At 41.3% G+C, this 14,243-nt stretch overlaps 1 protein-coding gene across 1 annotated transcript; it reads left to right on the forward strand.

Annotated features, from left to right (window-relative positions):
• Positions 1–419: 419 nt before the first annotated feature.
• npbwr2b (neuropeptides B/W receptor 2b) lies at positions 420–4,882 on the forward strand. The gene is made up of 2 exons (XM_050064016.1): positions 420–501; positions 960–4,882. Exon 2 carries the CDS (start codon positions 1,899–1,901, stop codon positions 2,904–2,906), a length of 1,008 nt encoding a protein of 335 aa, XP_049919973.1. The 5' UTR covers positions 420–501; positions 960–1,898; the 3' UTR covers positions 2,907–4,882.
• The last annotated feature ends 9,361 nt before the right edge of the window (positions 4,883–14,243 follow it).

Raw genomic sequence — 14,243 nt, forward strand, 5'->3', positions numbered from 1 at the left:
TGGACATTTATAGTTCGTTAACTGAGCAGTAAAAGACAACATTATGCTGCATTTGGTTGGACTTTTTATGCTCTTTGTATCGTGCACTGAGCGTTTCATTCTGCACAACTTTCTCACTCTCAGAACAGCCTTATTCAGCCAGTAGTATGGGACTGTGTCTTTAATGTAAGAGATAACATCTCAAACACAGAGATACATCTCCTTTGTAGGAGATAACATCCGGTACATAGGAGATTATATTTCATACATAAAAGGCAACATCCCATATGTAGGAGATATTTTCTCCTGTGGCAATGTTGGCAAAAAAAAACTTTCTTTTTTTGTTTTTACCTCACAGACCACTCGAGTGACACGGGGATCTCGAAGTGACGTCAGTCGGTGTCACAGCCTTCTAGGAGAGAGACAGAGGGACAGACGGAGCGGAGCAGAGGCTGGAGAGCAGCGCGTCTCCCTCAGAGGTAAGACCGGAGGACAGTGACTTTACCGGGGACACGGAGAAGGGTAAACCTGCCTAAACTCTTTGTGCACTTTAATATCTGTCACATTCGTTATTATAATACATTTTGATTTGTCATTCACTGTTTATGTTTAAGTGTTTCTAATGTTTTTAATACGCGCTTTTTAATGTTGTGAAATAAAAGTGAGTTAACCAACTTTCCCGACAAGAAGAATTTATGATGTGTGGCTAAATCATTCTAATTTGCTCTTACAGGCACAGATTTTGTTAGTTTATGTGTTCATGATACATGTCATATAGAAAGATTAAAAAATACGTAGTCTGATCTAGTTCTGCCTGTCGAGCGCTGACACCTGGACATATGGTGTCTCTTCATCGACTCCAGGCTGCTGACAGTAAAAGCTGCACCTGTTGTCTGCTGAAGTACATTCACTCAGTCTCCTGTGATGTTTCAAATGTGTGCAAGGCAACTAATTGATGTTCACATCTCTCTGTTGTCCAGGTCTAGGGATGCGCCACTCGTGCGTAAATCCTTGGCGCGGTCTCCGGAGCGCACATGAAGCACGGAAAGAAAACATCACCACCCGAGACCATAAATAACCATCGTTAACCTTACCTTGGACACGTTCAGCCTATAAAACTTATTTAAATCATCTGCAACCGGGGGAGGAGAGAATCAGAGGAGGAGGAGGAGGGAGGATATCTTTGGTGAGGATAAATTCAACACCGGCAGACTGGAGGTGATTTGGAGCCCGACATAAGAACAGCAAAGTGACGGGATGGATCCGAGTGGAGATACACAAACTGCCAAATGTTTGTAAAGAGCTGGAAAGCTGCGACACAAAGCTGAGAGTGGAGCGTTCATTCAGTGAGCATGAAGCGGAGCGTCTGGCGCGTTTTCACGGGGACGCCAAACAGATCCACGTTGTTCCACGGACGAACTCTCCTAAGGTGACATTTTCTCCGGAGAAACTCCATCTGACAGGATTATTATTTAAGCATTTGGCTTCCTTGCGTCACTCTGTAAGTGTCTGTCCAGTGTAAATCGGGGAGGTAAGAGCGCATGAGAACAGTTGCTTTTTGTAACATCACAGAAACTGAAACAAAAGTGAAACTAATGACTCTAAATTAACAAGTGTGCCCGCTGTTATCTTCTCAGTGACTTGCTGGTGGTCCCTGGACCTCAGATTGAGAACTGCTGCTCTAAAGACTGGGCTTTTCTCTGTTGTCTGTGAGTGGTCAGAGGCTGAGCTTGTCTGCTGAACTGTGCATTACTAACTTTTAAGGCTCACTGACAAATGACTGGTGTATCCTGTGTGGGAAGATGTCTAAAACGGAAAACAAAGACAGTGATGTTGCTCTTAAAAACTGATATTTAATTATTTGAAATCAGTGTATATTTGTCTCAAAATGCTCAGAGACTCTTAGCGTCTCTTCAAACATGGAGAATGCGTCAGTGCCCGTCGGTGCACTGCCGGTCTGCAACGACTCTGTGGACTTCTACTCAGGAAACCGCACTGACCTGAACTGTACTCCTCCCTCTGAGTTTTACTTCTACGCTGACCTTTATGTCATTTTACCAGTCATCTACTCTGTGATCTGCGCAGTGGGGCTGACAGGCAACACGGCTGTCATCTATGTAATCCTCAAAGCCCCCAAGATGAAAACAGTCACCAATATGTTCATCCTGAACTTGGCCATTGCCGATGATTTGTTCACTTTGGTGTTGCCGATCAACATTGCCGAACACTTGCTGCACTACTGGCCTTTTGGTGAGGTTTTGTGCAAAGTCATCCTCAGCATAGACCACTACAACATCTTCTCCAGTATCTATTTCCTGACAGTTATGAGCATTGACCGCTACCTGGTCGTTTGGGCCACGGTGAGGTCCAAGCGCATGCCTTACCGCACCTACCGTGCAGCCAAAATCATCTCATTATGTGTCTGGATCCTCGTCATCCTCATCGTCATGCCTTTCACTGTTTTCGCTGGCGTCTACACAGACCCCAATGATGGGAGGAAGAGCTGCGTGCTCAGCTTCCCCAGCCCTGAGAGTTTGTGGTTCAAAGCGAGCCGGATCTACACGCTCATCCTGGGCTTCGCCATTCCGGTCTCAACCATCTGTATCTTATACACCATGATGCTCTACAAGCTGAGGAACATGCGGCTCAACAGCAACGCCAAGGCGCTGGACAAGGCCAAGAAGAAAGTCACCATCATGGTGTTTATCGTCTTGGCCGTCTGCTTGTTCTGCTGGACGCCGTTCCACCTCAGCACCATAGTGGCTCTGACGACCGACCTGAGGACCACACCGCTCCTCATCGGGATCTCCTACTTCATAACCAGCTTGAGCTACGCCAACTCCTGCCTCAACCCGTTCCTCTACGCCTTCCTGGACGACAGCTTCAGGAAAGCTTTCAAGAAGATGTTGGAATGTAGACCGGCCTGAATGTACGACACATGAAAGCTGTCGCAGATGTTTGCAGAGTCTTACTGAGTGAGAACAGACTGTGGTGGAAAGACACAATTGGAAAAATCTGGGTTTGAATTTTAACTCTCAGTTTATGTGATGCAGATTTAATATGTGTATGGTTTGGTTAAAGCTGCACTAGGCAATACTGTTTGCACATGATAGCAATAGGTAGTACGACCCTATGATTTCCGCGATGCGAAAAACACGGATGTAATCATAGAATGTGACAATAAAAAGTTAAATCAGCTGTAAAACGCAGAAAATCATGGAATTTGCCAAACTGTGGATGCAGTTTATGAAAAACAGGGTTTTCCCTACCTTGATAAGTGTTTCGTAGCACCTAAGATGATTAGACAGGGAAAATTCTATTCTGATTTGTCATTGTGTCATTTCCAGGCTCCTTGCTTCTCTCCTCCTGCACACACACACACTGGGTGGAAAAATTTCTGAGCAGTATATACACCGAGCTTATCAGGCTCATCTGCAAAACTTCGCCCTGCACTCTCTCTCAGACTTTAACATCAGCTAGTTTGACCATGACGTTGCGAGTGACAGAGTTGCGAGTCATAGCGTCTGATGTTTCTGTGTCAAGTGGTCACTCGCATCTTTTCTGTCAAATGCATTTAAAGGGCCCAGGATGCACATATGATAACTTTTGTTTTTCAAGTGTTACGAAGTAAAATTACATGTATGGAAATCAGATTATATTCACAGAGAGAAAAACAGTTCCCTGCTCTCCTTATGAATTAAGAAATCCAATCAATTGTAAGTAAGATTACTTAATTTTTTTATGTTGGGTGGACAGTGTTACTGTTGGGCCCTGCAGTCAGTCAAAAGACTGAGCACTTCAACAGTAGCAGCTAAACTGAGAGCAGAGCAACATGAAGCTCAGATGTGGAGCTTTTATTTTTTAACAAGAGGATGGTTTTGTTTTTTAGCTGTATCGAAGCACTTTACTGATATTAAAAAAGTCGTACAATGTTGCATTACATCAATTTTATTGACATTAATTACATTTTTATTATTTTTATATTGAATAGTTTAAATTTTATGTATCTATCATGTGATTGTCAGGCCCAACCTGAATCTGCAGATTTTTGAATTGTGTTCAGCGGTGATCCAAAATGCAGAATTCTGCAGACTTTTTTTCGTTTGTTCGTAATGTGATGAATATTAATTTATGATAACAATGGTTTTTGAACAAAAATAACCTCACATAATACAGTCAAATCTAAAATGGCCTCAAGCAGGCTAAAAGAACAACTGTCGATTTTAGAAACTTTGAATCAGGACGTTCATTTATTCATGAATACTTACAAAAAAATTTAAACATTTGTTGGAAAAGTTAATCAACAAAATGTGGGACACATGGCCATTAACAACCCAGTCTCACTCCTGTTGAAATCTGGCGCTTGGGCACTGACTTGCAGCATCAGACACTGACAAAAAAAGCTGTCCCTTAACATCGACAGGATGTGCAGCTGGTCGCCGTTATAGTTTAATGGCGTACGGCGGTGTCAGGGGGAAACACAGCAAAACATGAACGAAAGCTAAGGCGCAGAAAGTCCGAGTGGATGGGTCAAACAACCACTGACTTTCACCCAGGAAGTGATGTTCATGTCCTTTAAGTTTATAAAGCCAAACCCTGTTTGTTTTGCCTAAACCCAACCGTGTGCATTATTTGGAGAAAAACAATGTCAATTCACGCTGTTGTACCTACGTAGTACATTTATTTTGAAAGACCTGTGTATATCCTGTGAAAACAGAAGAACATGTGTGAGACGAAGAGCTGATTGGGTGTCACTGTAAAGTCATCACTTCCTGTGGGCGGAGACTATCTCCTGCCAGCACCAGTGGTTTTTGTCACAGCTGGACTGTTTGTATTTTTGCAGAATTTGCCTAGTGCAGTTTTTATGGCTCTGAGAGCACAGTGTGTGTGTGTGTGTGTGTGTGTGTGTGTGTGTACGTGTGTGTGAGTGAGAGAGAGAGAGAGAGAGAGAGAGAGAGAGAGAGTCATTAAAGTTAATAGAAAGGGGCAGTGCTGCTGCAGTAGGTAATGATAATGGTCGACATACAGGACAATAACTGCATTAAGAAAAACAACAGCTCGTTAAGCAGTAACTTTCATCAGAATTGCCTATCATCGCTGTGTCTGAAGAACTGGCCGTGAAATCTGTTTTCCAAGTTAAGACTGCAATTAAAATGTCAGCCCTTTTTTCACGACAGTAAAAAATCCAATTATGAGGCAGCGAGCCGAGCCGGGTTGCTGCAAACAGTCGTGACCTTCACTGGACTCCGTCTGAACCGAGGAGCGCCTCTGAAAGGTGGAACATCTGCTGTGTGGAGAAAATACAGTTCAACACGGTGTCATTGATTTGCATGCTGTCAATCAAATCAACATCATGCGAACAGTCAGGGTTGGAGGGGAGCAGGATGCACGTCAGGGGATGACAGGTGATCGTCCGTCACAAAAACTGGAGAGAAAAAGTTTTTAGAATCAAAACTAGTGGGACTTGAGAAATGTTGTGTGATCATGTATGCAAACACTTAATCTGCCTTTAAATGACGCTGTGTTTTGAGGAATCTCAAAGGAACCAAATGATGCATTTTGTGGATTGCTTTTTGAGTTCTGTTTTTTGGGGGTAAATAAGCAGGTTACAGAGATCCATTTGCAAAATATGATCCGAACAATGAAAAGGTTGAGGTCTTTAAATGATGGTACTGTTTGGATGAAGACGTTCTTGTACACATTATTTTTCTCCAGAATGTATATGAACCACTTAAGAAATGAAAAAGGAACCTTACCAACCCTGACAACAGTACTGTAGGCCTGATACGAGACAGGCATGGGACAGGAGGGCTATGTAAAATGTAATGTTTATCTTCACCTCTTATTTTTTTGTAAGCTTGTGTCGCCCCCTGCTGTCAACAGGGTAGTGCTACCTTAACATGCAGCCAGAGCCATTTACAGAGTTTGTGCAAAGACTCACCTGAGGGGAGTTACACAGTTTCACACATCGTGTGTCAGTGTCTGTGACATCTATAAAGATTATCTATAATTTCTGTTTTCATTTCATGGAGATTTGTGAACAGCATCTTTTCTCATATCTTGCATGTCATCAGTTAATTCTCAGTTGTAAAGTCTTTTTTAAGAGTCTCTGCAGTTCAGTGAGATTCACGATCTTCCTGTGCACATTCAGCATTTATCTCCACCCAAAGTTCCTGTGTACAGTTAAACACATGAAGACGTTGAAAACATGATGGCATTGTGCCACAGAGAGGAAACAACAGATGGATTTGAGGCCTCACAGCATAAAGTTACAGTATCAATTAAAGGAGATACATGTGGGTAAGAAACCCGCAAAGAAAACTATTTTAAGAAATAATATAATTTGATAAGATGTATGAGTATATGGGACACCTACATTTGGTAGCTTGCAAGAGATCTGTAGGACTTCAAGCAGGGTGTCCAAACTTTTTTGAATGCGGCCCAGATAAGATAATGTCAAAATACCTGGGGGCCAGCTGCTGCTTGCATCACATACAGATGAGACAAACTCAACAGTGAAAAAGAGTTTACACGACTTTACACCTGTTAGCTGTAGCCATGTCTGCTGCCTCACAGGAAATGTCTGCTGTACGTTTGCTTCTTTATTGTCTGTTAATGAAAACAACTCAGTCCTGCCTGTGTAAGTCCTACTTGCTGCATGTCTACAAACTGCTGACAAAAAAATGCAAAGAGATCTTGTTTGATTAACCAGTACTGCGTGGTGGGCCACATTTTTAATAGCAAGCCACAGACCATTAAAAATCATGCCGTGGGCCACAATTGGCACCTGGGCCAGACTGTGGACATGCCTGACTTAAAGGAATACTTGACCCACAAAATAACCACTTGTATATCAGTTACCGACCGTATGTTACAAACAATTTGTTAAGAAAACTTTGCTTTTCTCACATTCGTCCATGGCGAACGGAGAATCCAAAAAGACAAACATTTGTCATGTTAACTGTTAACAAACATCTGTGAACAGACTGTCACACAACTCGTGCAGTATATTCCAAGTCTCATTTATCCAGTCTTAGGATCAGTGCTTTCCAAACACATGCATTTCCAGCAAAACATTATGATTTAAAACCCGTCAGTACAAACAGTCTCATGCCTGGGCCGATGTTTGAACTCTCCTCAAGCACAGCTCATATGCACGCGTGTGCTCAGAGAGCGCCACCTGTGGTGTTTTATAGTGTGTTTGGGAAGAACTGAGCATACGAGTAGATTAATGAGTTTGTGAACAGATGCTTTGATATAGTTTTGCTGTTGTTAAACTCAATCGCTGTTTACTTCAGTACATGAAGAATGTTTGCTTTTTTTGGATTCTTCATTCACTGTGGAGGCAAACAAAGCTTTATTCACAAATTCAAGGTTAAACACGGTGTTGAATTGATATGTAAATGACCCTTTGGCTGGTGACGCATTCTTTTAAAAGCATTTATTTGATGTTTTCTTAATTGAAAAATGATTTACGGTCTTTACCACCATAACTATGTAATGTGTTTGAAGCTTCCTCTGGGTGCTTGAACGTTGCACACAAAACAACTTCATGCTCAAATCTAAAAGAGGGATTCAAAAATCTTTTGAGACTTTTGAGAGGTGGGAAAAAAAAAGATTTAAAGCTATGGTTTAAGATTTATTTTAGATTTGACCAACCAGTAAGATGTAATCAGATTACTCACTAATTTCCACTGTTGTTGCTGCTGCTCTCTGCAGTATCTTTTATAAATTTCCACAATGACAATTCTACCTTTGAAACATGTACGTGCAGGTAACACGTAGATGATGCAACGTTTAATCACCAGTAACAAACATGCTGCATTTAAACTCTTGATTTTAACTTTGATTTGACCATAATTTTCGTTTCTTTTAAATCAAATTGTAACATTTTTTTTGTTTCTGCTTGTTCCAGCACGTCACTGCTGGCAGGTGATGCTCTTATTGAGACTATACCATTCTATCAAACAGAAATACTCAGATAAATGTCAACATGTGTCATTTTATACACATTTCTCCAAACATTTGGTTTCTTTGGTTATTTGAGATCTGTTTTGTGAAGCCTGACAAAACACATTTTTGTAAAGAAGGATAAACAGTTAGATCTTGTGCTCATTTATCCGTCATTTATCTTCTGTCTCCAGTGTTGTACAATTTAACAGTGCAGAATATTACAGTCAGTGTACAAACAAACTTCTTTAAATTCTTTGAATGCTTTTGAATATTACACACTATGCGCTTTAAAATGTAAATCTTCACAGTGACAGTGTAACTCCTCTGATGGCTATGAAATGAGCAAACACCACTTCCTGTCATAGATGACATCAGCTTGCAGCAGCAGTTTAGTGAGTATGTGATTAAACATCAGCTTCGTCTGTATGGCTCTGACTGCAACAACAGAAACTGTTGTGTATTTCCTGCTGTACATAGATCAGTTCTTTTGCCATTTAACTGTACAGTCATAGGAATGTAAAGTCAAATATTCTTCATAATAAAAAACTTGTGTGACACAAATGAGAACTGTTGTAAAATTTGAGTTAAATATTCTGAATCATTGTCTTTTATGCAGCCTGTAATTAAGAAGTATGACATCTGATATTTGTGTAAATGTTTCATGTCTGTCAATCCCTGTTAATGAGTTCATAAATATAAGTTTATTTTCCCACTGGTACTCATGTGTTTTTGATATTTTAGAGTCGACGTTTTGTTTGACAGACACAAATACATAAATGTGCAGAAGTTTTCACTGACAGATTTTTACTGTGCTGATGTACATATTAAAAAAAAGAAAAAGACAAATGTATTATTGTTATAATCTGTAGTCTGGGGCCGTTAGTGGCCGTTTTCGTAAGGAAACGGAACCAGGGCGAGTGAGACAGGATCCGGAATTCAATGGATGTGCCTTTCCGTAAAAATAAAAACACCAAGCTAATAAAAATGTGGTGAAACTTTTAATTTAAAGAATATAATTTACAAGAAAAGCCCCAAGCCATTAAGTTAATCGATTTTCTTACACCCCTCATCACCCCAAATCGATGGTGCGCCAGAATTTGAAGTTTTACTGTGGTGAACACTTTTAGTTTGGTGAATTTGGTGAATACCGCATCCGCTCCCTAGACCGGAACCAGAATCCAGACAAAATTCAGAGTGAATAGACACCAGGCTCTTCGCTTGAAGAGCCTGGTGACGCGAGGCTATATAATCTGTATCATCAGTGGTTTGGGCTGATGTCAGGGTCACTGAAGAGATTCATTACATGGGCGACTACATCAGCGATCAGCTGCAGAGCAGCAGGACGGATTAGTGTTGAGATCTTCTTGTCAGAAAAGGTCACAGATTCAATCTGCTGAGCTGGCCATAAATGCACCAGCAGGGTGATGATGCACCGCAGCAGACACTGAGTGGCTGCTTTACAGTAAGATGGATGCATCTCCAAACAAGAAGCAAAATGAATGCATTAATCAATGTTTTTATATTAACAACAATTCAAATGAATGATTAATGCAAACAAAGAGTGCAACCTAGAAACAGAGAGAGACGACTGTTTGCTCTGAATATACAAAAGTAAATCAAAACCTCGTGGAGAACAGGAAACAGCAGGAAGACAATCCAGGCAAATATTAAAACCCTTTATTGTAGTGGCAAAATCATAAAAGAGCCAACATGTTTTGACCACTGCAGGTCTTTGTCAGGGCTTTAAAAAACCAGTAGAGTGCAACCTTCCTGCAACTAAATGCCCAGCACAGAACAGCAGACAGAGAGTTAGCCACTAGCTGGTGAAGGAGGTGGAACATCTTGCAGCTAAAGATGTTTTAGGTGCTGGTGGAGACCAAACCAGAGATGAAAGCAGAGTTAAAGCGATGATGTGCAGATTGCAACCGACTCCCATGTGCCATGTGTGTAGGACAGTGATATTCAGGTTGCAGCTGACGGCCAAATCTGGCCCGCAATAGGGTGACTGGTGGCCAGACACCAACACCAAAAGCTTTCACGATGTTATGATACGCTGCTAGGTGGCATCAGTTTGTGACACAGCTGATGGGAACCTTTTGCAGTGATATGATACGCTGCTGTTTGGCCAGACGGCACTATCACAGTAGAATGACATGCATAGGGGCAGTGTCGGTTCATAACACAACCAGACGGAGGTTGTTGCAGCAATATGATGAGCCGCTGGATGGTGTCAGTTTGAAACTCTGTACCAATGTAATATAAAGATCTGTAAAGTCCCTTTATAGTGAGCGGGAGGTGTTGGTGGATGGGTCCAACAAACCATGGACTTTCACTCAGGAGCCCAGTGCTTGACCAGCTGGCGTTGGTAGGTGGAGGTTGCACTGAGTTACGTTATGATGCATTCATACTGTACTCCTTAAAAATTAGTACTGGGCAAAGTAAATTATAGCGTACTCTTGAGGTGTTTAATGTCATCTTGTAAAATGTAGTCTTTGGTGAGAAGTGTGAATAAATTGTTGATATTTTCACCGCAGTATAGAATAAATATTAGACAGGGAGTTATGATATATCATACATAGTGAAAAGGACTTTGATGCAGTTTTTAATATGTTTTTCATGTGAAAAAAGGATATTTTAAGAAAATATAATTGAATCTGTGCTTATTCAAAGGAAGTGCAGTGTAGTATTATTTTTTTATAATGAGGATGTTTTCCTGGCACAAAAGGGGAAATAAACAGCATCAGCACTGGCCCGCACTTTCACAATAGATGCAGCCTTATTAAATATGAATGCAGAATCTGTTGCTAACGTTTCAAGATTTTGGTATCAGAAGTGCTGGTTTACATTTTTAGTTTGAATAGTGTATGTCTGACGATGATTTAGCTTTATATTAGCTTTTTTAAAATTTAATCTGCATTCATATGCAGATATCTGTTTATAGAGATTAGCCCAAATGTCGTCTGGACCTACAAAAAGTTGCTAATCAGACTTAAAATAATGCCCGACACACAGAAAAGGAAGTCTTGGCACAGATATCTAACCCTTATCCTTATATCTGCTGGGGACACCAGACCTGCCCTCAGAGGCTTATTGTCATCAGACCGATAGGTGATTGGTTCTGAGGTTGCTGCTTGTGTCACTATGTTCCTTTTTGGTTTCTACATTTGTCTTTAATGTGTTCTGGGTATTAAAATGAACCCTTATTTGGACAAGGGCACTCCTGACATGTATCCCGTATACACTATGGACAGTATATATGAATGATGAATGATTTTATTTTATTTTAGTGTCATGCCACCTAGTGGCCCATCCCCCACAGGATTATATGACACTTTTGCAAAACAAAATAACAATATACATTTCATATTTCATTACATAAGTTAAATTTCCAGTTGTGCTGCTCAAGGTAGGTAGGTACTTTATTAATCCCCTTGAGGAGAAATTTCAGCGCCACAGCAGCCAATAGAAACAATACAAAACAAGAGACAACAAAAACACAAGTCATATTATAAAAATACTAATAAAAACACAGTGACACAAGGTGCGTGGAGTAAAAACCAAAGTGCAGACTGTCCATAGGAAATAGAAAAGGGAGAGGGGGGAGGTCAGCACATGGATGAGTTGTACAGTCTTAAGGCAGTGGGCAAAAAGGAGCGTCTATGTCTCTCTGTGGAACACCGAGGCAGGATAAACCGGTTGGTCAAAGAGCTTCTCTGCCTGGTCAGGGTGTCATGTAGCGGGTGGGAGGGGGTGTCCATGATGGTCAAAAGCATCTGTAACATCCTCCTTTCAGTCACCACACTCACTGGATCTAATCTGGTCCCGAGGACAGACCCGATTTGATAACAACAGCAACAGAAAACCAATTTACAGCAGTACAAAAGTAAAGTTATACATCTACTGATACAATGATCCCTTTCTCATGTCCCAAGCTTTCTCCAAATACTTTGCCAGCCCAAATATTTCTTTTTCAAACAGCCAAGTCAGTCGTTGTGAATCATCCGCATTTATCCAATCTACCTTAATCTTTGTGTTACTAAACAACTCCTCGCGGATCTTCCAATAAAAAGGACAGTACAAGACAAAATGATACTCATTTTCTTCTTCTTTAAGGTCACACATTGGGCAGATTGGACTGTCTTCTTCCAACCCTACATACCTCCCGGTTTCAATATGAAGTGGCAATATGCCTGCTCTAATCTGTGCACAGAGTGATCTTTGTTTCTTTGACAGGTTATACAGAACATAGTTTTCAGTAAAGTACTCATATTTTATGTCACGGTAGGTACGTAGCTTTGGTTTACTCCAAATCTCATCTGCCCACTGTTGTTGAACCTCATAAAGCAGCCTTTCCTTTAAAGTCACAATGTCAATTTTCTCTGTTCTGAGGAATACTTGTTCATATCCATATTTACAAAACGAATCACACATGTCTATTATCCAAGGTCCATTCCGTTGTATATCCCATTTGAATATTTTTTTTTGCTAATCTATTATCATCCATATTGAGTAACCTATTCCATAATCTGGCAGCCCAAACCTTCCAATGGACTTCACTGGGTTCCCAGCCCATATCCCCTGTGACCACCAGCATTGGAATATATCTGTGCACACCCAAAAAATATCAAATGACCGGATTATGTACAGCTGCACTCTTAGGATAACCACCATGACCCCAGATCCCAGCCCCGTAGTCCAGGACTGGACAGACACAAGCCTGAAAAAGTTTGGTATATGTAAGGAAACCAATATCTTTGAGTATCTTAATTTAACCAGTAACTCCCCCTAGTGCTCTACCTGCCGATTCAGAAAGGACTGTTGTGCCTTGAACAAAATTCATGTACTCATCTACATTAAGACCCAAGTATTTATAAGAGCGAACAAAATTAATTTATATATATGTGCAGTATGAGACGTATCCTGAGTACTGAGAGGAGGATGGTTAAATCCACCTTTGACATCTCTTTGTTTTTCTCTAGAAAGCACTGCCAGGAAAACAGCTATTTTTGCCTTCTGTCAGACTCATGTAGTCTGTGTTGAATCGTTCTCACTTCATAAATTTTAACTTTCTCTGTGTCTCTCTCTTTTTATGAATTCTTTGTTTTATTCTCTCTCTCTGTCTCTCTTTCTCTCTGTCAGTGTGGTGTAAACAGTAACACACGACACTGTTTCCACTTTAAACAGTACTGAAGTTAAATGGGACCACAGTGACTCAGGATATCAGACAGACACTTGGCTACATCACATGTCAGCATGAAGGGATAATACGTTTCATTCACCCCCCAACTATTAAAAGCAAATTCCTTTTGGATGGAGCGGAAATCCAGCTGTTTGAGTTGAACTGTCAGAAATGTGTCTGCTTTATGTCCTTCTCTCACAGCTTTAAGTAAGTGTGTGTGTGTGTGTGTGTGTGTGTGTGTGTGTGTGTCTTTGTCTGAAAGAATACGGCTTGAGCACCTCCAAGTGGTCAGTTTGATGAGGAGATATCAAAAATGTTCAATTCAGTGTTTGTGATACTTATAGTGACCTTGTGACCTTATAGCCACTAGAGGGCAGTGTTGGTCCGTGTAGAGCCTCCTAGTGTGTGTGTGTGTGTGTGTGTGTGTGTGTGTGTGTGTGTGTGTGTGTGTGTGTGTGTGTGTGTGGACCCTGAAGCTGACTTGTGTTGGCACCACTCCGGTCCATGGAGCGTCAGATGTGGTGAGTGATGCAATTCTGAAGATCCTGTTTTCATTCTCTGCTCCAGCAGCTCAACATGCAAACCAAAAGTGGAGACATACACACACGTGCTGACACTCTCTCTTTGTCTCTTTGTCCTGTGCCAGTTAGTAATGAGTTAATGTCGTCAGCGTTTGCCCTGGCCTGCACTGTACCCTCACTGACCTAATGTATTCCCTCGCCCCTTACCCTGACCCTAACCATCACATATTAACGTCTAACTCCAACCCTAACCTAAAGCCCAGTTTCCACCAAACACTCTCTGTGTAGTACCTTTGGAACCAACAGTAACCCTTCAGACATGGTACCTAGACCCTAGTGTTCCCACAGCAAACTGCACTCTTAAATGTAGGCAGAGTTGATGTCACTCACTGCTTCGTCCAGCACTCACTGTATTTCCTCCTCTCGTTGACATACTGTGGTCATACAGTTACAGGCGGCAACAAGCATGGCTGAAATTATTACGTACTCTGCGTTGGTTCCAAACAGAGGAGCAGCTTCAGTAGTGTGGAATAAACTGTGGCGTCCTGAATGTTTTACTTCTCAGACTCTTGAAGCAACTAAGCGCTCAGAGGGAACTCATTCAGCGGCTC

This window comes from Epinephelus moara, chromosome 16 (genome assembly GCF_006386435.1).
Source record: "Epinephelus moara isolate mb chromosome 16, YSFRI_EMoa_1.0, whole genome shotgun sequence".
Classification (NCBI taxonomy): Eukaryota; Metazoa; Chordata; class Actinopteri; order Perciformes; family Serranidae; genus Epinephelus; species Epinephelus moara.

Bases quoted from the DNA above. Each gene is read 5' to 3' on its own strand.
- npbwr2b (XM_050064016.1), top strand. From the start codon at position 1,899: ATGGAGAATGCGTCAGTGCCCGTCGGTGCACTGCCGGTCTGCAACGAC.